General features: G+C 42.5%; 1 protein-coding gene across 4 annotated transcripts in view; it reads left to right on the top strand.

The window, feature by feature from the left end:
* IKBKE (inhibitor of nuclear factor kappa B kinase subunit epsilon) overlaps positions 1–24,148 on the top strand; it is a 128,956-nt gene that overhangs the window by 70,833 nt on the left and 33,975 nt on the right. The window contains exons 1-9 of one of the 4 annotated variants that reach the window (XM_088448566.1): positions 1,275–1,366; positions 8,560–8,682; positions 9,498–9,638; positions 11,156–11,285; positions 12,137–12,318; positions 13,057–13,217; positions 14,560–14,670; positions 17,903–18,082; positions 19,364–19,560. In XM_088448566.1, coding sequence (XP_088304692.1) covers positions 8,593–8,682; positions 9,498–9,638; positions 11,156–11,285; positions 12,137–12,318; positions 13,057–13,217; positions 14,560–14,670; positions 17,903–18,082; positions 19,364–19,560 — 1,192 coding nt within the window. In that variant the 5' untranslated portion in view covers positions 1,275–1,366; positions 8,560–8,592. Of the gene's footprint in view, positions 1–1,274; positions 1,367–8,559; positions 8,683–9,497; positions 9,639–11,155; positions 11,286–12,136; positions 12,319–13,056; positions 13,218–14,559; positions 14,671–17,902; positions 18,083–19,363; positions 19,561–24,148 lie in introns of those variants that run through there. The other 3 variants (XM_088448567.1, XM_088448565.1, XM_088448568.1) reach the window with 3 other exon arrangements.

Below are 24,148 nucleotides of genomic sequence, written 5' to 3'. Positions count from 1 at the left end.
ACCCTAAGTCCTCCCCCCCGGGATCCCCTAACCTAACCCTCCCCCCCCCCCGCGTCTGTCCGCGCTTGGCACCCGGCATCACTTCGATCGGGATGCTGGGCGCCGGTCTCCTGGTGTTGGTAAAATGACAGGCGTCTAGATTTAGACGAATGTCATTTAACCCTCGCCGGGACTAAGCAGTCGGGAAGCCGACTGTCGGGATTAGGTCCACCGGCTTCCCGACTGTATTCCATTCGAAACAGTTGCCAAATACAATATGAAGGATTCTGACTGAGATATATATTTAAAAATGAAAACTGCGAATCAACATAGATATATATTGGCACATAAAGCCACCAAATCCCTTTTCTAACGAATACACAGTCTTCAACACAGATTTTATTAAAAATAAAAATAAATATTTCACCATTCTTTTTAGAATCATCAGTTTTTATACGTAATAAAATGTTATATTTTAATGATATATAACATTCATATGATTTGTTCACCCTTTATAGTTTTTTGTCTACTTCAGATTATGTAATCTACAAGCCGATAAATCGGGCAGCATGCGGCACTATCCGGGTCATCGTGACTTGGATCGCGTCATTTACACTGCAGGGTGACACAGGAATGACCTGTGACCGACCCTGCAAGCTAGGATCCCCCGGGGCAATGGACTTGGGTGGATCCATTTACACTGCCAAAAATCCCGGGTTGATGCGCGCTCACATGCATCAACCCGGGATTTTCAGATTGGTGTAAAAGGGGTAAGTCGCTGGTTTATTGGTTACTTATTTATTTACTTTGTAAGGCACTGTGAAACATTTGTGGCGCAATATAAATAAAGGATAATAATAATAGGGGTCAGATCATAGCCCTTATTTATAATAATGTGAACTGTGATCTGCAGCGCTAATTAGCACTTTGTCAGAGATTTCTGTGGAATCTCCTGCATTGTGCCATTAATAGGAACCATACATAAAATTATGCAGAAACTGCACCTTCTGCATAATTTTATGTAGCAAACAGCTTGATACAAAAGAGCTTTAGGCTTTAGTCATTGAAAGTGTTGTCAAAGGTATTTTTATGGTTACTAAATAGACCCCATAACCTTCTATACATAAACAAGAAGAAGGGTGAGAGAAGTTACTAATGTACTTATAGGGAACTATCGCTGCTGTGGTATATGTGCTCTGCCCCTTTAAGAGTCTTGTCACTGTTCATATAAGAAAAAGGAAACAAGGAAGTAGGTGTGTGAGTGAGTGTAAATGTGAGAGTCAGGGACACCGGGAAAAGAGACCTAGAGGGACTGATACTGCTGTTGTGCGGGGGTCTCTCTGGTATATTTGTGTATACTGCACCTCTCCTAGATCATCTACTACAGGTTAGTATTGTTCTTTCTCTGTGTGCCATTTCACATATGCCCACATCATTGTTTCAGTATGCGAATATGCCTGGTATAATATGTAAGTCTTTGATATACTGTACAGTGGTAATTGTATTTTTATCTGCTTGAATAATTTATTGTAATTACATTGCACTTATCCATCTGTTTTATTTTCATGTGTTGGATTAGTATAGTGTGTTAAGCTATGGTTATCTTTGTACTAGGCTATAATATATATATATACATATATATATATATATATATATATATATATATATATAATCTTGCAAGGGCAGTTGTATAAGGCAAACAATATGCAGCTGAGTTTGCAAAGTCTGTTTTGAAATATATAATGTATATATATATAGTTATAGTATATATATATAGTTTATTTTGTATCTTGTGTGTTTTAATAATAAATGCAGAGCACTAAGGGCCTGATCAGCAACGCACACAGTGCAGACGTTCACGTAGTCGATAAATTTTTGCAACTGCGCATACGCAAAAATCCCTAAAAACTCGTACAGCACAGTATTACAAAGTGCAGGGCCGGCTCGAGGCCCGTTCCAGCTGAGCGGCCTCACAAGAGTGCCACCCCACAGTGGGCGTGGGTCTGGGATCCATACCCACCGCGCAGCTCCCTTGTAGCCTAGCCCGGGCTCATCCTGGTGGCTCAGGCGTAGCCCAGGTGTGACCTGGCATTCGATGACATGGTGACGTGATGTCATAGGTCAAGTTGTAGGTTACGTCGTCCCGTCTGTACTGAGGCAGGCTGCGGTGGTGAGGGGCTGGGGTCTGAGAGAGGTGATGAGGCTGGAGGCTGAGGAAGGTGATGGGGGGCTGGGGAAGGTGATGAGGGTCTGAGGCTGAGGAAGGTGATGAGGGGCTTTTGGGCTGAGGATGATGATGAGGGCTGAGAATGGGGGAGGCAATCGGGAAGCCGACTGCCTAAATACTGGCAGCCGGCTTCCCGACTGCCATTTCCTGGCAAGGGTGAAATGCTGGGCATCTAGATGTAGACGCCCGCATTTCCCCGACGCCGGGACACCGGCGCCTGGCATCCCGATCGTAGGGATGCCAGGCGCCGTGAGCGGACAGCCGCGGGGGGGAGGGTTAGGTTTAGGGCTCCCGGGGGGGACTTAGGGTTAGGCACCCCCCGGGGAGGGTTAGTGTTAGGCAACGGGGAGGGAGGGTTAGGGTTAGGCACCCCCGGGGGGGACTTAGGGTTAGGCACCCCCCTGGGGGACTTAGGTTTAGGCAGCGGGGAAGGGGGTGGTTAGGGTTAGGCACTTAGAGGGGGGATTAGGGTTAGGCACTTGGGGGGGAAGTTAGGGTTAGGCACTCCTAAGGAGGGTTAGGGTTAGGGGGGTTAGGTTAGGTTAGTAAATACTTACCTATCCACGATCGGGATTTCCAGCGCTGTCGGGCTTCCGCTGCGTCACACTGTGCTCCTGTCGAGCTGCCGCTGACGGGAATTTCATACCAATTCCGAGAGTGGTGATTCAAGTCTCATTGCTGGTCCTTTGCAGATTGCTGGGGAAACATTTTTCTTTTTTCTTGTCTAGATTAACCCCTCCCTATTAATTCACCTGTGAAGGGCCATTAAGTTGATTTGCACAACCAACATTTTATATTCCTGTTCTGAGCGGCATGGATGAGCCAGCATTTGAAGGGTGTGCTGGGTTCTGTGGTGCCATTTAGAGGATTTAGGGTTCCTCCAGGTGAGTTGGCTCTCAATTTAGATATATTAATGTATGTGCTATTATCATGTAGCCTAACAGTATCCAATTAAAAGACCCGAAGTGGGTGCTATTATGTTACTGGACTGGCAAGTAGTTAGATTAGCTGTCAGTGCTGCCGGTAGTGCATCACAACCGGTGACTTTTTATGATGACTTTGCCCAAAGGAAGATTTTCTATCACTGCAATGAACAGCCAGAGAAAATCTTCATTTCACAGGGGTTTTAAGAAATGGACTCCTTTTTAATGTCTTATAATGAAGCTGAGTACACACCGTATGATATATCTGACATGGATAGAAATTATATATCATACACATTGCATAGTGTGTACGACCGATCCATTTTTCCCGGCCGTTGTTTAATGAATCGTCTCATCCGCTGTGCTGAACATCAGATGGGATGATTAAATATACGACCTGGTGTACTTACAAGCAGCATGTAACCACATTGCGCCCTCATATGGCGGATTGCGTGTACGCCACGTGCAATGTATCATTGCATCGCTTGCCACATTATAAGATGTGTATCCAGCTTAAGTGGAATGGGTATGAAATACCGCCGGCCGCAGCCCGGTTCGATTCCCGTCGGCGGCAGCCCGACATGAGCAGAGTTCGAAGCAGCGGAAGCCCGACAGCGCTGGAAATCCCGATCGTGAATAGGTGAGTATCTCCTAACCTAACCCCCCTGACCCTAACCCTCCTTAGGGGTACCTAACCCTAACTTCCCCCGCAAGTGCCTAACCCTAATCCCCCCTCTAAGTGCCTAACCCTAACCACCCCCTTCCCCGGTGCCTAAACCTAAGTCCCCCGGGGGGGTGCCTAACCCTAAGTTCCCCCGGGGGTGCCTAACCCTATCCCTCCCTCTCCCTAGCTTAACCCTAAGCCCACCCGGGGGGGTGCCTAACCCTAAGTCCCCCCCGGGAGCCCTAAACCTAACCCTCCCCCCCGCGGCTGTCCACTCACGGCATCACTGCGATCGGGATGCCGGACGCCGGTCTCCCGGCGTCTACATCTAGACGCCCGGCATTTCACCCTTGCTGGGATATGACAGTCGGGAAGCCGGCTGCCGGTATTTAGGCAGTCGGCTTCCCGATTGCATACCGCTTAAGTTATAGAAACTTTCTTATGCCTCCTGTAATTGTTGTGTATTTTGCTGACTGTTTTTATTTCATATGCAATAGACAAATGTTGTTTATTATTTATTTGCTTCCAAAAAAAAATATAGAAAAAGACCCTAAATATAAAAAAATAAGCAATCGTCCCCTGCACCTAGAGATTCCAGGCCCAATGCTGATTAGCCTAGGCCTTTCTGGTTGTATGGTAACCGGCAGCATGATAATTTTTATGCTTTATTCTTACCATGTAAGCAAATCAGGACAGAGTTGATTAGTGTGGGGATCTGAAAAACAGTGTTTTTTAAGTAGTTTGCCTTTTAGTAAACCATCAAAACAATCGTGGAATAAACAGCAGTTTCACTAAACCACACATTACAGTAAATGTCCCCCCAGAACACTAGACAAAATATTGGATGATTTGTCATTTTGAGGCGAATCGGAACAACAAATCATCTACATTGTCCAGTGTGTACGCACTATCACACGTGCGTCGTTCATCGCATCTTCAAGCAGATTTTGTTCAAATCGTCTCGTGTGCACGCCCTACCAGACAATCAGGAGATATGTTAACGTTATATCTTAACGACCAAACAACTGAACAACACATTTGTCTTCATCAGTGTCGGATTGGGACTAAAAACAGGCCCAAGCACAAAGGCCCACCTGGCATCTGGCTCATGGCATAAACTCCTCCCCTTACTATTCCTGACTCCCACTTTTTAGTCTGTGCTCTTACAAATATAATTCAATTTTGAACAACATACAAGTATACATCATTCTCTGTATTAAAATACACACAACACACATCCTGCAGGGGATTCAAACATGTGCCATAGCCATACATTTGGTATTTGGTTGGTTCTGGAACTTCATTGGTGTAGGTCACACACAATGAAAAGGGAAGGTATTTTTCCAAATGACCAAGCCCTAGCTTAGCATTAGATAGTGTTCACTATAAGAATTTATTAGGGCAGGGGTTCACTTATGGATGGCGGACCAAAATGTGTAGTTATGGCTTTCCAGATCTCCTAGTTGATGCACAGGTTATTTATTACTAGCTGACACGTGAAAAGATCCATTGGTAGTTCTAATTATTTCGTTTGTGATACATGCAGCACTTGTAAAATTCTATTATATTACTATTTCTAATGTGGTCATGGTGTGGGCTGGGGAGGGGGGTTTCCAGGCAGATGGAAACCCCCCCTGCGTCTGCCTATGAAATAGTAGTGCCCCTTCTAACACATTATGCCACACACACCTGGGGGTAAATTTATTAAAGTGAGAGTTTTTAGAAGTGGAGATGTTGCCCATAGCAACCAATCAGATTCTAGCTATTATCTTCTAGAAGGTGCTAGTTAAATGTTAAGTATAATCTGATTGGTTGCCATGGGCAACATCTCCACTTCTAAAAACTCTCATTTAACCCCTGGTCTTCATGCACCATACTCTAACTGACTCCGTATTTTCAGTCATTTGATGTCACATTTGTGCTGCAGGGTATAGCAGCAGTGGGTAGAGAAGAAGATATCAGACATAACTGGAATTGTGCAGGAGTTTGTGGTTAAACTGTTATTTTGCAATTTGGCTACCATGATTTTACAAGAAATTAGAACAATAACTCATGTGTATGTAGCATAATTTGTGTCCATTGATTCATCTAATAGGAGCAGTAGGAATACATTGCTTGTGATGTTTCTGTTACTTATTTTTCTTTTTCCCATCTTTGTGTATCATCACAATGAAACAACTACAGATAACCTGAGATCTGTGATAGGTATTTTGTGAATGAAGAAAAGAGCTGTACAGTTTTATATTTCTTGGCATAAATAAAAAAGTAAGTGTAACGTAGGAGTAACCATAGCAACAAGGCTGTGTGGGTCTAGAGCCTTGATCGCTAATGTTCATATAATGAATTATAAAAATAAATGGTACTGTGTGTCCCACAGTCTTACACAAAGATAAAATTTGTTCAACAAAGAGAAATATTTTCTTGTGGGTGTAAAACTTCTATAGAGCCTTAATTATGAAACACTTTGGACAAGTATGACAACTGTTTTGATTTAGCACTGTTCTGTGTAGAGTAGACTGTACTCAGTCTCCCAGTATATTACAAGGTCTCCTCTCTCGGAAAAAGCCTATAGGAACTAGAAGTGTGCCTAAGTTTGCGGAGAGGCATAACACTGCCCAAAAGTTTAATAGTCACATCAATCTCCAATCTTCAACCTCTTTACAACTGTCATTGAATAGATATTTTCAGTTTTCTCTTAACATACAGCTGGATTTACTCTCATTATAGCTTAAATTAATCTTGATAGTAAAGGGATATTGGAGCTACTTTTATTATGTTACTATATTGTGTGTTTGAAGCCTTTTTCACAATTGGCAAAAGTGCACTTAGGTTCTGCACTGGAATGCATACATCCCAACTCCCAATAGTTCTCTTTTGTATGTTTGTGTTCAGCTGGGAGAGTGGTCACATCACATGAAGTACTAGCCCACCCTCATCATCCATCCCATGATAGTGCCTCTGCAACACTGCATGGACCAGTAGCAGATATGCATAGCACCATACAGCTGCTATTTTGCTGTGCAGCAATGTGATGAATGGAAAGTCCCTAAAAATAAATGCATCCTCTCCATTACATTATATAATTTCTAGAATCTCGCTTTACAAAATTAAAATCTTATTTTTGCAAAGGTCCACAAATCTAATGATACTGAGTCATGTACTTTATACTGATCAAGGACATTCTTATTCCATGCAACTCCTTCCAATGAAAGGTGCTGTCTTTTTCTCCTCCACAACCACCTCCTCAGCACTCAGGCACACACTGTCTCCAAAGGGGTAGTGATGCGTGACTTGACCACTTTGTTGTTTGTAAATGAGCACGACAGTGTTATCATTTTAATGAACTGTTGGAGGGGTTGCATTCACAGGGAGACTTTCCTCCACATTTGGTGGACCTACACTAAGATATTCTTAATTAGAGACCTGATAGACTTCACAACTCAATGATCCATGGATATTAGTCCATTCTTATCCTCCTTAAAACCGCTAAGTCTTCCACTGCTTCTTACTAGAGACCCTCTATGCGGTCAAAACCCTCATCTGACTGTTAGAATTGCGATGGTTTCAACCACACAAGGAAACCTTGGCTGGCAGTGGCCCTGGATTCCAAGTTCTCCAATGTAATGTCCTCCTTCCAGCTGTCAGGCTTTTTGCTTGGTCCTTGATAATTTAAATAACCTCTCCTCTCTGCTACCTGTACCAGTGACAGTTTCTTGGTTTACTGTGCATTAATCTGCCTTAGCTGTAGATTGATCTTTCAGTGAGGTCTCATTTCTGATCCTGGACTTTGTTTACTTGTTCTGCCCCACAATTTGACCTGGGGTCATCCAAATACCGGTGAGCATGGTAATGGGAATGGGAGCTGCTATAGGTGAAGACCTCTAGAATCGATAATAGGGGGCTTATCACAACTATACTGTTATTCTCCTTACACTCCTTGGGCTCCTTTTAGCTTTTTAGAGAAAATAGGTAGAATAAGATAGAAGCCATCTTCCCACATCTAGTTAAATTATAATTTATCCTTATTTTTTACATCCCACTTTTCTACTTCCTCCCATTTGTTATTGCACATTATCTGTGATCCCTTCTCCCCCACAATCCCTAGTTCCCCCATCTCCATCTGGTATGTATATGATATCTGTTTTGTACTTGTGTCCTTTGAAAATAAAAAGTTTAAATTATGGTATGTGAAACCCAATCATTTGTTTTCTCAGTTATTTTCACCCTCCAAGTTTTCTCTACATTTATCATGCCATTATTATTCACCAAAATTATATAATAAAGGCAGAGTCATAAGCAGTATGATTTATTTAAGAAATAAGTTTCATGATATCTTATTGTATCTGTGTTTGCTTCCAAAGTCTATTGAATATTTTCAAAAATGAGAATATTTTAAAAACAATGTCTACTAACTAGGGATGTGCAGGCTCGGATAGGTTCGAGTTTGCACGTGGAGTTCGGATTTTTCCCTCCAAAAAAACGGAACTCAGAACGAGGCAAAACGTCATCTTACATGGACGAACATCATCATTCCTGGACAAAAGACCAGGAATGATGATGTTCGTCCATGTAAGATGACGTTTTGCCTCGTTCTGAGTTCCGTTTTTTTGGAGGGAAAAATCCGAACTCCACGTGCAAACTCGAACCTATCCGAGCCTGCACATCCCTACTACTAACCTGATTTAGCTTTGGAAGTGAACAGATACCTACCAGGCTGGCCTAAAATTTGTATCTTAAGTAAATAATTCACCAAATTTCTTCAACAGATACCTGTAGAGGAAGTGACATCACATAAGAAGATGCAGAGTACCCTAAATTACCTGTGGGAGTTGGATGATAAATTAGGACAAGGAGCTACTGCCACTGTATACAAGGCACGGAATAAGGTAGTGAGTATGTATGGGTTCAGCAGACCTTGTTTTCTAAATTAATATTTTTGATATTTACTACTGTACATAAACTAACAAAATTCATTGTTTTGATTTGTATGATTGTATACTTAAAATTATATATTCAATTTATAGTAAAAATAGATTTATGTGGTGTAAGTTAATGTTAAAGTTATGTTTGTCAGAGTGGTGTTATACACCCCTGGTGAAGAACATGAGTGTCACATCTCTAGAGAAGGACTTGCTATTGTAAAACCTAAAGCGATTACCTACAGACCACCCCCCAAATTTCCATTTCATTAAGTTACCTCCCAAGTCCAGTCCCTAAACTGTATGCTATTTGTGTAACATTTGCATTCCATGACTTTCACACGCTAAAGTTACAGTTCACAATAGCTTGAGAAGAGGGGCTTGACAATTTTGAATGTGATAGCTGCTAGTTGACACAGATGTATGCAAGACAGTTGCACACAGAGACAGAAGTTTGTTAAAGGTAGATAGATGCCTCTTGGAAACAGACATTGGTTGAGGTGCAAGATAGTTTCAATCAGTAAAATACTGGTGCATGTGTGTACAGTTTTTGCAGGGAATGCAGTTATTATGTTGAATATTTAAGAAAACTTAGACAAACATAACATTTCTGTTTGTGTTAACTTTTGTAATTTCTTATAAAACTTCTATAGACACCTTAAAAGCAGTTCAAAATTCACGAAGTGAGACTTCAGTGCCTGGCAGTGCCGTAGTATGTAGCATGTTTGCTGATAGAGTGTTTGGATGGTGTGCTTCTACCTGCTGTTTTTGTTCTGTTCCTGCAGAAATCTGGAGAGGAAGTGGCAGTCAAGGTGTTTAATAACTCGAGTTACCTCCGGCCTTATGAGGTGCAGATGAGAGAGTTTGAGATGCTGGGGAAGCTCAACCACATCAACATTGTCAAGCTCTTTGCAGTGGAGGAAACTGTGAGCTCTTATCTTACGTTTCTTAAAGCTAATCAGACCTGCTATTTTCACACCTTGTACTGACTACAAGTCTGCTCCTTAAGCATTTCTTCAAAACACTCTTCTTTAAAATTATTGTTTTGATATTACATAGAGTAACAATTATGAGAAATGTTAGTATCTGCTATGAAGTTCAGCTCAATCTATATGAAATAGGTTCTAGTTCTTACTAAATGTGGCAGATGCAGAGCTGAATGCAAGTTGGCCATAATGGCTCCTGCCTTTTGAGTAAGGAAATAAATGTGGACATTATGCACACCTCTGTGACCGGACCACCCCTATCTGAAGGCTGGGTTTCATAGTCATCATCAATATCAGTGGTGAAAAAAGTCTGAAAACTGGTGTATATTTGTATACACATAATTCCGCATAGCCTGCTATTCCAAACCTCTGCTAAACTTAGCCTATGTGTGAACACCCCAGTACCTCCCAGTTACAAACCTTCAACTGCAAAGGGCAGATTCCACTTAGTTGCGTATGACTTTGCAACGCCCGCAGTGCAAGATAATGCAAGATCATTTGTAAAACTGACATGCATTCAACTTTGCATCAGCCCCCAAAATATTACTGTTTCCTCTGTTTTCCTCTTTTGGTAATTGGTAGCCACCCTAATAGAAATGTAGCTTTATGTAGCCACCCCAACAGAAATGTAGCTTTGTGTTTCTAGACCACTGTTAGGGGCCTATTCATTATCCGTTATGGGACCAGTACACATGCGGAAACGCTAGTTTCTGCATGTTTTTAGTAGAGATATGCGCAGAACCCCATGTTTTGGCAAAACCACCGTCAGATGTTTATGGTTTTGGTTTAGACTCCGATTTCTTTAAAAGTTTTGAAAACTAGAGATGTGCGCAGACCCACAGTCCTTCCTATGGGAAGGAGGTCAGGGTTGCGAAGAGGGATCTGGGGCGGCTTTGTCCGCAACCACCGCACTGTATGCCCTGCGACCGTGTGCATGTGTGAACTCAGGTCATGCATGCGCACTCGGCCGCATCAGCAGGGGTAAGTATCACTGCTCCTTCTGTAGCAGTGTAAGGAAGGGATCGTAGGGACAGCTACTTTTCGGGAACAACTGTCCCCACACCTCAGCAATACTGAATTGCGCCGGTAGTTAAATATCCATCGCCGCAATTCGAGACGAGTTATCAGAGGCCGGTATGAATAGGCCCCTAAATGTCTTAGGGGTCTATTTACTAAGCAGTGTTAAGAGACAGAGTGAAAAGTGATAAGGTGCCAGCCAATCAGCTCCCAACTGTCATCTCACACGCTGTGTTTGAAAAATGACAGTTGGGAGCTGATTGGCTGACACCTTATCACTTTCTTATCACCTTTCACTTTGTCTCCTAACACTGCTTAGTAAATAGACCCCTTAGTCATTTATATCATGTTTCTTATGGCTCTACCTTATGAGTATGGAATTGGCTTTTTGACTGTATATTTGCACCCCATTACCTCTCATGTTTCCTTTAATGTCCTAGGGCAGCACTAAGCAGAAGGTGCTGATCATGGAGTACTGTTCTAGTGGGAGTTTGCTCTCTGTCCTGGAAGAGCCAGAGAATGCTTTCGGCCTTTCTGAGTCAGAGTTTCTGATCGTGGTCCAGTGTGTAGGTGAGGTTCATGTCAACAAATCTGATGTCTTTCAGTGACACAGCTAGAGTCGTTTACCAAGTACAGACGCAGCACAAAACCACATTTTGGGGAGTATTCAATTATCAGCAATGTGCAGCTGTGCACATCACTGATTATTACTGTAATTATTACACTGATTATTACTGTACCCCAACATTTCAGGCTCTCTCATAACTGAATAACTCCCTTTGACTGCAAGATGTAATATGCACAACTACAACTCCTGGGCTGTCCATAAAAGGAGACCAAGCATAGACTAGAAAATTGGTGGTTCCTGGTGGGCTGCATAAATATCTAAGGCAGTGGTTCCCAAACTCTCTCCTCAAGGCACCCTAACATTCCAGGTTTTAAGGATATCCATGCTTAAGCACAGGTGACTTAATTATACCTAAGTCAGTTTGACAAGCATGGATATCCTTAAAACCCGAACTGTTAGGATGCTTTGTGGACCGAGTTTGGGAAACTCTGATCTAAGGGGAAAAATGTGACTGTCACGTTGTAAGAATGCAAAGCAAAAATGGTGTATATTGGCCCATGATATGACCTTAAATTTGCTGCTAAACATCAGAGCCATCATTTTCATAGTCAGAAGTCAGTTGACCTACAGTATGTTTTCAGAGTGTGAGAGAAAATACAGGACATGCAAACTCCACACAGATAGGGAAATTGCAGAATTGTACTCTTTGCCTCATAGCAGTGAGGCCGCCATACTAACCACTGTGCTTGTAAGCTAATGTCAGAATTTCAAAGTGAAGATATCATCAGTATACGACATACCTATTGACTAGGATATTTCTATATCTAATTATGTCTATCTGTCTTGATCTCAGTGGCAGGGATGAACCACCTACGTGAGAATGATATCGTGCACAGGGACATCAAACCTGGTAACATTATGCGTTTAATAGGAGAGGATGGACGCAGCATTTACAAACTGACAGACTTTGGTGCAGCTCGACAACTTCAAGATGATGAGAAATTCATGTCTATTTATGGAACAGAGGAATATTTGGTGAGCATATGTGTTTGTTATTTGGATAAAGGCTTGCTCATGCACACTTGTAATAATTACAATAAAATATTAGTAGGAATGCAAATTAATGTAGTTGGATCAACGAGTCCCATTCTCTAAATTTTCAGAAACTTTTACGTAATAAGCCTAGTTATGTAATCTGTATGTGCATTATTACTGCAGGAAAAAAATAACTGCTGCTAAAAGCTAGATTGTGAGTGATATCTGTGGAGAGAGCCCCTTTGGACATGCAAAAGGATCTTCATTTTGTACTTCCTCTCTGGAGGGTGTGGCTATGTGCTGGGAACACAAGTCTTCTGCGCCTTTTATATGGGAAAATGAATTTATATGCGCATATAAACCAATGTATTTAGAATATTAAAAGGTACCAGGATGACACATGAATTAAAGTCAGCCAAGCTGTCTCCTTACTGTTAATGACATAAATTAGCCTCCAACAGGCCTTACATGTACCCATTGGAGGAAATAGTTATTTATTAAGGTTGGTTGAAAAATTATAACAAACCGGACCTTGAAGTTTTGCATTTGTCTCCTTGCCCATTCCCATGGCGGGTTACAATCCAGCAAAATGTTGTACTAGGCATTGATGAGGTTGCATTGAATAAAGTGGAATGGTGCATTCCTTTGTTTGTATGTATGGCGTACCAGTAAATGACTTCCATTAGTTTAAGAACACACTTGGTGAGCTATGCATTGTGCTTCCATTTTCCCTGAAAGCATCCTGATATGTATGAAAGAGCAGTCCTGAGAAAGTGCCACCAGAAGGCTTATGGCGTCACCGTTGACCTGTGGAGTATTGGGGTGACCTTTTATCATGCTGCCTGTGGAAGCCTGCCCTTCATCCCGTTTGGTGGACCTCGAAATAACAAGGAGATCATGTGAGAACTTATCATTACTAAATATCCACAGGCTATCTCCAGTTTGAAAAAAAATGATACAAATGTATATGTAGTGTTACATGTGTGAAGTCCAGTTGTTTAGTACTTTTCTCACTGAACTTTATATATATATATATATATATATATATATATATATAATCAGTTCATATGTCAGAGAGTGCTTGGTTGTCTTGTCTTTCCCTATGCTGTGTGTGAGGCCATCTCTGACATAAACATGAATGCGTGAGACAGTGCTGGTGTATATCTATGAAAGCACATTAAACATTCTTATTGATGCAGACTTTAATTAATGAATTCACAGCTCTATTAGCAATAATCTATATATGTTGAGAGGAGAACTCTTGTAGGAGGTAAAGGGATTTTGGGGAACGTTGCAACACACTTTAGTAGCAAAATCATAGAAACTATGTAAAGTCTATAAATAAAGCACCACCTTTAAAGGTGATTTTGCACCTAATATTTACATAGATAGTATAAATGAATTAGTTAGTTTAAGTAACTGTAAAATGTCCTTATTCTATTTTCTATGTGCAATGTGATTTTTCGCATTGTGCATGTGTACGAGACAAGCATACGCAAGTGTGAGCAATGCAAAGTGGTACTATATGCATCTCAGCTGCCTCGCTCTGGGGGCACGCAGGCAGATTACAGGCTCTTCAGAGTCATATGCAGAGATCTGTATGATTTGGGATAGATCTCTTGCACCAGGAATAGGACTGGTACAAATGCGCTCTGATAGTTGACGGCTGCTTTCACTAGCGGGTGATATAGATGCAGCCAGCACTGACACAGGAGAAGATTTGTACTTATTTCTTAGCACGCAATGTGGTCACAACTGAGACCGCCTTTCTTACAACGCTGATTCAGCCCCAAGTGTCGTCAACTGTATCAATGTTCATTGGGCGGGTATTAGGTCTATGTAATAGGCTTATATTGGGGTGGCCATATACAGTATGATGCATGATATTTGAGACACTGTAATAGAATGGTCTTTGGAACTATATATCATGGCAGTCACTGGAGGACTGCATTCAGCACTATAGAGTATTGTGATGTGCAGGAGAGCTGTGGCCAGGTATGAGCACGTATCCAGGGTATGTGTTTTTTTCTGGGAGAGTTGGTATATAACAGTTTGGTAACCATAGTCTAATAGATCATCTTATCTAATGTAGACTATTTCCACAGTGACATGAATTACTTCACTGTTGCTAATTCAGTGGTAATGTTTGAGGAGTATTTTTGAGAGACCGTATTATATGAATAAAACTGGGTTAGTGGAGTGCCATTATTATATTTTTATATATCTTTTACTAACATACAGGCACAAAATAACCACAGAAAAGCCACAGGGAGCCATTGCAGGAGTGCAGAGGAAAGAGCGAGGCCCCATTGAGTGGATTTACGATCTGCCAGTTAACTGCCGCCTATCAGAGTAAGACAATTAGATGTATTCAAATGTTTATTTCCTTGGAGTCTATTGGTACAGTGTCCTCGTTATTTTAGTAAAACAATTATGTTGCTCAATGATCAAATGATGGCTATTTTTTACTGCAACAAATTACAATTTTAATTATTGGAAGTGTTCACCATTTTGAGCCGTATTCAATATGAGCCGAGCCGCGATACTTTTTCGTGGCCTGGACTTTCCGCCTACTTCGCCTGTTCTGCAGGCGGAAAAATATTGCGGCCGTCCCTGCTTTACCCCGTATTCAATATGGAAGTACGCGAAATCGGGACCCGGCGACACTGAAACATGTGGAAAGTACTGTCATTTTTGGGGAAATCAGAATGACACCCCCCAAAAGATGCTCTGATATTGGGGTTAGCTATGGTACAACCGATTTGGCTTGCTGAAGGTATTTGGTGTTTTTAAACGGGCTCAATAGCTGTTAAATAGCGTTTTTCTATACGTGGTGCAGAATAGTATTTAGGAGCTTTTTTTCCAGAAAATAACTTATCCCAGCAAATTTGGGGTACTTGAAAATGGGGGTCAGCATATTTAAAAGTTGCTAAAGTGAAGTTGAAAAATCGTGAAAAATCCACCTGCCGCAAGCACCTGCAATCAAAAAAACACTTGGGGCATACTTGGGGACCCCCCCCCCTGAGTCAAGTTCGCTATTTTTTAAGTTTGTACCCCCAATTTTTTTTTTCACCCCCTTTTTCAAAGTAATTTTTTTGGGTGTCCTTAAGTATTTTTTTAAATTTTTTTGACACAGATTACCATTTGGGGAACTGTCTGAAAGCTGCAGGGGGGTTCCCGCAACATTGCACCCCAAAATCCATATTCTGACCTTTTTTCCACCTCCCATTCATAGGCGAAACTTTTTCACCTATTACATTGCATTGAAGAAAGTGTTTCAATTTGAATACGGGTTAAAAGCCAAACAGGCGAAAATGACGTCATCGGCGAAAAGTTTCTGCCAAAAGCACGCAGAAACTGACTTTTCGCCTCCAATTGAATACGGCCCTTAGAGAGAATATGGCATGACAGGTTTCTGTTTATCAGGGCCGTAGTTAGGGTAGTGTGGCCGGTGCCATCGCACAGGGCACCACAGGGCAGGGGGCGCTGTTTGGGCCTGTCAAATTTCTGTTTATTATCATTCTTACTTGTAGCTTCCTCTTATTTCATCCCCAGCATCTCCTGGCCTCTCCTATAGCTTCCCTGGCCCTTCCCCATAAGGCCATGGCCCTTTTTTGGTTGCATCATGTCCCTTTGAAAAATGAGGGGGGCGCCAATGCTCTTTCTGGCACAGGGCATCAGAAAGTCTAGTTATGGCTCTGCTGTTTAATGTCTAATGCAGGTCTTCCCACCCTCTTGAAAAATGGCACAGGATTGTCATGGAAAATGACCTTGCATTGCCTTGGGAAATTACCGTTCATTCATTTATCATTGCAGTCCTGTGCTTTTTTCTGTAAGGGCAATGAATACCTGCACCAGGGTAGGAACAGGGGATGGAGGAGTCACTTGGGGCAGGTGTTTATAAATAAGGTAATTTTGTGTTTGCTGAGCCTTTCAAAAACCACTTCTGTTTATTTAGTCACTTGAAAAATTAATTGATCAGAGGCAGATTGGTGATTGGCTGCAGTGTAGTAACAAGAATGCAAGCTAAGATTTCATCATTGGTAATTAAACAAGTCTATGAAATTGTGTCAGGTTGTTGGACTTTTTTCTGCACAGTGTTAACCTATCTCTATGAGAACAGAGCAAACAAAGTGAGTGTAAAAGTCACCTTCTTATTAATTGCGCTCTACCAAAATTCTTAAACTTTTTATTAAATGCAAAGAAACACTTTGTAAAACAGTGCTCCGGTAGAACTATATCCAGTGTATGTTGATGTTCCACCTCCTTTCGTGTAAATATTATAGTTGGCTATTACCATATAACTCCTCCACGCACCAGATCCAACAATGACTACTGCAAGATAAGAGCGTAAACACCATAACACAATTTCATTGGCCACTTGTCCCTTTATAGCACCCTTCTAGTTTCCCCTTGTCACATCTTTCTCCAGCAAGATAGGCAAGTGATAACTTTTTAATAAAGTGTCTCATATATAGGAGAATATCACTGATTAAAGTTGCAAAATTAAATGACAAAACTTACTTGCAGCTTACTAATGTACTTTAAGTGTGGAACTATGTCTACTCCCATCCTCACTTCCACATGTTAAAAACCTACTTTGTTTCCACAGACCTGGCAGCTTTATTTTTACATTGTGAATTAAAGTTGAGCTAGGATATGCCCCCTCTTAAACCCACCTCTGTCTTGACCCACCTGCAGTGAAACATGGTTTTACCAAATGCAAATTTGCTCCCTTCGTTTTGCTTTGCACTTGAGCCTAAATGAGGCCCTTATGGCTGCAGAAAAGAAAATTATCGCAACAGTCAATTTTATTAACATTTACCTTATTGACGTCTTCCCTGGCCGGTCTCTTCCTCCAGCTGTAGCCCCATGCCCTCCCAATGTTACATGCCTTTCAGTAGTCACAGCTGCAGCTGTCCCGATGATCTGTAATAAGAATGTGCCCGTGAGCAAATATAACATCACCCCAATGTCCAAACCTCTCAATTAATTGCAACTTTTCTTTTTTTTTTTTGTTAAGTATACAGCACATTAGAGCCTCATCTATTGTTCATTAAATCATGGGTTTAGGGGGTATTTACTTCCTGTGTTGTGTACATTTTATGCACACATATTAATATACAAAAGTAGTCCCACTATAATCATTAGTCCGTAGGGACTGCTTGCTGCCATCTCAGACAATGTAAGAACCAGATCTCTGATCAGTAAGGCTCTCATTAAACTAGTGTCCACCACTCCAAGTTCATTGGAATATTTGGAGACATGTAATATATATATATATATATATATATATATATATATATATTATGTTTTCCATTCCCTATGGAATTCCCTGATTGCCCATGCCTGGGCAAAACCTCTAATCAGATGAGATTGCTGTCTTTGACACGCTCACTAGGTAACTTGGTACATGACAATACTAATGAAGAAATGACTTTGGCATTTTGCCTGTACAATTGTGTTGTGTTGCTCACAATCAGCTATTCATAAGACAGCTGGAGGTGGACACTACGATGCTAGGTATACCTGATTTCAAAATAAAACATATGAGCTTTTATTATTGTTAGCTGCTTCTTTACAGAGGATTGAAGACCCAGCTGAAATCCATTTTTCCAAATATCCTGGAGGCTGACCAGGACAAATGCTGGGGCTTTGATCAGTTCTTTGCTGAAACCAACAACATGCTGGAGGGGATGGCCATCCATGTGTTCTCCTTGCCCCAGGCCCGGATGCTGAAGATTTACTTACACCATTATAACTCGTAAGCATTTTATCTGCAGTATTGCAAACAAAGGTTAATTATTGTCCTTTTATGATCCAGGAAATCTATTTTATATCTTTGTGATGGAGCAACACTTAGATGCACAAACCTTATCTATGCTTATGTATCATTTATTTATAGCGTAACACTAAGGGCCAAATGTAATAGGGTGAGAACCACTTGGCCCATCTAGTCTGCCCCTTTTCATGTATCATTTAGGCAACTTCAACCCTATTTACTCCTTACGTCTCTCTTAAGGATATTCTTATGCCTATCCCAAGCGTGTTTAAATTGTTTCACCGTATTAGCTTCAACCACATCTGATGGGAGGCTATTCCACTTATCCACTACCCTTTCTGTGAGATCTACTTGTTAGTAAGATCTACTTGTTACACTGATACTTTTCAGGGCTTGCTCATGTATTGTGTTTTAAAGGGGTTCCATATAAGTGGTCAAGAGAAACCTTATATGAAATGTATGTAGCCATAGGGATCATTGGCCCTGATTCAGAGCCAGACGCTCTGACCAGAGCACTCGCTCTGAATCAGGGCCCACCTCCATTAATATGGAGCGTCCTCCTGGACGCTCGTATAGCTGTGGGTCACCACCCACAGCATATACGAGCGTGCAGGATGATGGTCGCGACGGTCTTGACCATCGCGACCATCGAAACTGCGAGCAAAAGCCTGCGGTTGAGTTTTTCAACCGCAAGGCCAGGAGTGATTTTGGCTCTATCAGAGCCAAAATCACTCCCACTGACATCACTAGTGATGTCAGTGGGGCCGGCTTCAGACGGTATGCGTTCCCTTGGGAACGCCTCCGTCTGGCAGGCACGCCCCCGGCACGCCCACCAAAGGGGGTGTGCTGTCAGTCAACATCGACAGCACGCCCCCTTTGATGAGACACTCCGAGCGAAGGAAAGTCCTTCGCTCGGCGCGTCTCGCGCATGCGCACGACGGAGCTCCCTCCGTCGTGCGCATACGCAGTGCAGACCATCGACCCACTTGCGAGCGGACCGCCGCTCGCGAGTGGGTCTGAATGAGGGCCATTGTGTCTTATAACCAATGCTGGGAAATGGCACTGATTATACCATTTGAACGGAAATATCTCCATTTTTCCCAAGTATATAACAGTTACAGATTGCTACTATTTCAGGGAGTCTCCGTGACAATCAGGGATAGTTTGCAAGTATGCTACTGTGTCACCAATATAATGTCTTTCTATTATGTGGCAGGATGTAAAATTGTAAATTCAAGTCTTCTGCTTGTTCTCTTGGTACAGTGTGGGTATATTTATGGAAACTGTCACCAAACAAACTGGAGTTGCACCAGAGAGACAGACCTATTTCTGTGAGGGACATCCCTACCCTATCAGTCCAACCTGGCAGGTCCAGCAGCTTTCCAGGACAACAGAACAGTACCCACTTATTTTAGTCGTTTATGAGAGTGAGGGCCCAATGGGAGTCGCCTATAAAGACCGTGAGTTAGATGTATCTCTTATTTCAGTTTATGTTTGAATTGGATTGTGCTTATGCATCATGCAGTGGAGCTGTTTTCTCTTCAGTCTTGTTTGACTGTCAGTGGTATACTTAAAGGGCTATTTAACCTTAAAAAAAAACAAGAAAAAAAAAATACAAGTATATCCAATTTACAAAATATCTTGTATGACATTCACAAATGCCTTGGCGTTAGAGAGTGAAGCCACCAGTAACTCCAGAAACTGTTTTCTCTGCTTTTTGACCAGCATTAAATCCCGTCATAATGATGTAGGAGCAGGAATGGCCATCGGTGGGCTGTCCATCAATGGATGAACCATTGGTGGACAGCCCATTGGATCTATGCCATCGATGAACCATTGGATCTATGCCATCAACGGCAAATCACCACCCATCGGTAGTTAACCACTGATGTTTGTTAATTATCGATGGTCGATGGCCATTCCTATGTAGGAGTGGCTTCAGCTGTCTGTAATAGAGTGGGGCTGTAATACTACTTATTAACAGAGCAGCAATGGATATTTAGTTGGCACCGAACAATATAGGTTATTTTTATGGTCAATATCTTTGAGCTTAAGGCGACTTAAGTTATATTGTATGTCACAAATCTCACTGCAAACTATTGTTCTCTGTTAGCAACCATTTAATTCTCAAATAAGCTAACTGCAAAGACTTTTTTAATGGTTTTGCTGATAGAAAGTCTCGTGTTTGTGGAAAAATCATCTCCATAGTAAAAGAATTTTTTTTTTATTTTGATAGTTTTATGTTTGTAAATGTTTCTGCATATAATTGTAAATGATATTGGTGATTTGTTTTTATAAAGCAACTTCGATCTAGCTATAATTTAATGGTGACATTTAATTTATTGTAAATATTTAAAATAGAACATTGTACAAAAATCTGTAAACTACACAAACTGAAGCAGTTGTATTTGGGGATGCTGGCTATGAAGGAATTTATCAATGGAATGCAACTATTATTGGTGCTGAAATCTAATTTAGTTATGCCATTTTATTAATAGATGTCATAATGAGTAAAGTCACAATGTCCGTATTTTATTTATTAAATACATACAGACTGTAAAAAATAAAGGCACAGTCATTACTGGAAAAGTCTCTAATTCAGGAGTCAAAATATGGTTTTCAAGTTTAAAAATCTCATTATAGTGCAGTACATACTTAGGGGTAAATTTACTAAATGTCAATTTCAATCGATTTTAATGGATGAATCAACACCGATGTGTTTCAGGGGTTAAATCACACATTTACTCACATTTAAAAATCAATATAAAAAAGCTCCTGAAACACAACATTGATGTTGATCGATTTGAAATCGATTAAAATCGACCTTTAGTAAATTTACCCCTTACAGTCTATAGGTGGTGCCGACTGTTTCATGTTGGATAACATTTTGACATTTAGGGCCTTATTCATAGTCTGTTGCAATCGCAATGTGCGATTTTCTAAAATATCGCTGCTCTGCAACCTATTCACAGTCAGATACATACGCTAATCCCAAGCTGCGACTTCCTCCCCTTGACTGCACATCTGCCCTCCTGTCGAACTTTCCTGAGATGAGACTGGAATGTGACTAGAGAGGTGTGACTTCACTAACCTTACAATACTAAAAACTGCAGTACATAATGAACTGGAAGATATGGAGGTTAATGGCTGGAATATGCAACTTTATAGTACCAAGTGGCTTAAAATCATACTTACCTACTTTGAAAAAGCATTTCAGGGAGATTGTGAAAGCAGCACCTATGAACGTGGCGTTTCAGAGGGTGTGTACTGCTACATCTGAGAGGTGTGTCATAAAATATACTTACACCCAAATGTAAACGAGCCCCAAAGCAGTTAGTAAGATGTATATGTTGATGAAAACACACTAAAACTTTTCAGAAAATGCATAGGGATCATTGTGCCCAGGGCCGGATTAAGGCTTGTGGGGGCCCCAGGGCAACTAAGTTGCGGGGGCCCCCTTCAAGCCACACAGAGACGAGCCCAGTCCAGCCATGCCCCCAGTAGCAGTCCCCCCTCAACAGTAGTCCCCCCAGGAGTACCCCTAGTAATAATCACCCTCTATGCTGTGTCCCCCAGTAGTGATCGCAGCAGTGTGCATTGCCCCCAGTAGTATCCCCAGCAGTGCCCCTAGTAGTACCCCCAGCAGTGTCCCTAGTAATAGTCCAATCCCCCCCAGCAGTGCCCCTAGTAGTACCCCCAGAAGTCCCTAGTAGTAGTCCTTCCCCCCCCAGCAGTGCCCCTAGTAGTACCCCTATAAGTCCCTAGTAGTAGTCCTTCCCCCCCCCCCACAGCAGTGCCCCTAGTAGTAGTCATCCTTTCCCCCCCAGCAGTGCCCCTAGTAGTAGTCCTTCCCCCCCCCCACAGCAGTGCCCCTAGTAGTACCCCCCCACCACACAGCAGGTCCCCCCCCCCACACAGCAGTGCCACTAGTAGTATTTCCCCCCCTCCCACAGCAGTGCCTCTAGTAGTACTCCCCCCCCACAGCAGTGCCCCTAGTAGTACTTCCCCCCCCCCAGCAGTGCCCCTAGTACTACTTTCCTCCCCCCCACAGCAGTGCCCCTAGTAGTATTTCCCCCCCTCCCACAGCAGTGCCTCTAGTAGTACTCCCCCCCCCACAGCAGTGCCCCTAGTAGTACTTCCCCCCCCAGCAGTGCCCCTAGTAGTACTTCCCCCCCCCCACAGCAGTGCCCCTAGTAGTACTTCCCCCCCCACACAGCAGTGCCCCTAGTAGTACTTCCTCCCCCACAGCAGTGCCCCTAGTAGTACTTCCCCCCCCACACAGCAGTGCCCCTAGTAGTAGTCCAAATGCAGCAGTGCCCTTAGGAGTAGTTGTCCCCACCCCCAGACACACACACTGAAAAAAAAAAAATTCTCCACTTACCTTAAGCCCCGCTCCGGCATCCGCTCTTCCGTCTGGCGTTCTCCCAGGCCGGCCCGCTCTGCATGATGGGAGAGACGTCATCGTCTCTCCCATCAGCCACTGCGGGAGCCGGAAGACGGAGGCTCCGGCAGTGGGCCGCAGCGCAGCAGCCGATGAGAGTCTGTGTGACTCTCATCGGCTACTAAAACAAACACACAGCTGCCGGCGCCGGCGGCTGTGTGTTTGTGCTGTGTAGTGTGGGCGGCACTTATGTGCCGTCCACGCTACCGCCCTGCCCCAAGCTGATGCAGCAGCACTGACTGTGCTGCTGCATGCAGTAGTGTGGGGGTCCTCTGTGTGTGGGGGCCCAGGGACGACCGCCCCTGTCGCCCCTCCCTTATCCGGCCCTGATTGTGCCCTATAACCAATGCAGGGAAATTATACTAATGATCCAATTTGAATGTATATATCTATGTTTTTTTTAATATAACAGCTTCATAATGGGGGGTAAGGTGCAATCAGGGAGATTGCTAGACTCTTCAGGGAGACAGGGAGATTGCTACTATTTCAGGAAGTCTCCCTGACAATGAGGGAGAGTTGGCAAGTATGCTTAAAAATCTGAGTTGCTCTTCAAAGCAGATGCAAATATAATATATTTTTTTTAATTTTAAGTGTTCGCAATTATACACTATGTACACAAAAGTGATTGGACACTGACAGCAAAAAAATCGAAGAGATTTTATTGACATCAGTACATTGTAGGACCACCACGTGCAGTGATTACTGCAGACACCCTTCTTGGCAAACTGTCCACAAGTTCCTGGACAACAGAACATCAGGTGGTATGTTTTGCCATTCAGCCTTAAGTACAGTAACCAACTGTGACACTGAAGAATGTCGAGCCTAGATCGCACCCGTCACTCCAGAGGTTCTTAATGGGGTTAAGATCTGGACTTTGAGCTGGCCAGTCCATCTGGGTTACCGAATTTTCTGTATACCAGTCCAGCGTCACCCTGGAAACATGACAGGTGGCATTGTCGTCCTGATAAAAACATTTGTTGTTTCCATAGAACTGCAAGGGCATGGGCCTCCCGACCAAGCGTTCTTGTCGAAACCGCCACATTAGTAGCCATTTGGAACTCGTGTGCAATGGTATGCATTCTGCTTGCGATGTGATGTCCAACCAATTTTGTCTACATAGTGTACATGCAGGAGGGTTTAGTGCAATGTAGGGTGACTTTTTTTAAACATTGCTCCTGCTGTTTTCTGTATATGTATAAATGGGTGTGTTGTTTACATTTGCCACAAATCAGAAGCAGTCACCATTAGCGTCTTCGCAGTAATCACTATCAACTCTACGCTGTCACAGAGTTAGACCTGACATGTCAGACCCCTTCAGGAGGCTGCAATTGAGACTTTTTGGTGGCCGAGTTACTCTCAATTTGTGAATACAATACATGCCCACACCACACCCTTAATGTACTTTTATTGCGACTGTACGTCCACTGCATTCACATTCACACCCACTTCCTGAAGTTCTGTGCCCATTTCAGCCCCGGTCTCAGTTCCCCAGTTGCAGAGAGTTTCAAGTCAGACTTGAGGAAAACAAGTCTCAGATTGCAAAAAGGTGCGCATACACGGTGCGAAAAAAATCGCATTTTAAGGCTAGCATTTTGTAATAGTATGTA

The sequence above is a fragment of the Taudactylus pleione genome, unplaced genomic scaffold (assembly GCF_031769625.1).
Source record: "Taudactylus pleione unplaced genomic scaffold, aTauple2 ptg000458l, whole genome shotgun sequence".
In the NCBI taxonomy this organism is placed as follows: domain Eukaryota; kingdom Metazoa; phylum Chordata; class Amphibia; order Anura; family Myobatrachidae; genus Taudactylus; species Taudactylus pleione.
Note: the sequence above shows the minus strand (reverse complement) of the source record. Positions and strands in the feature narration are given on the sequence as shown.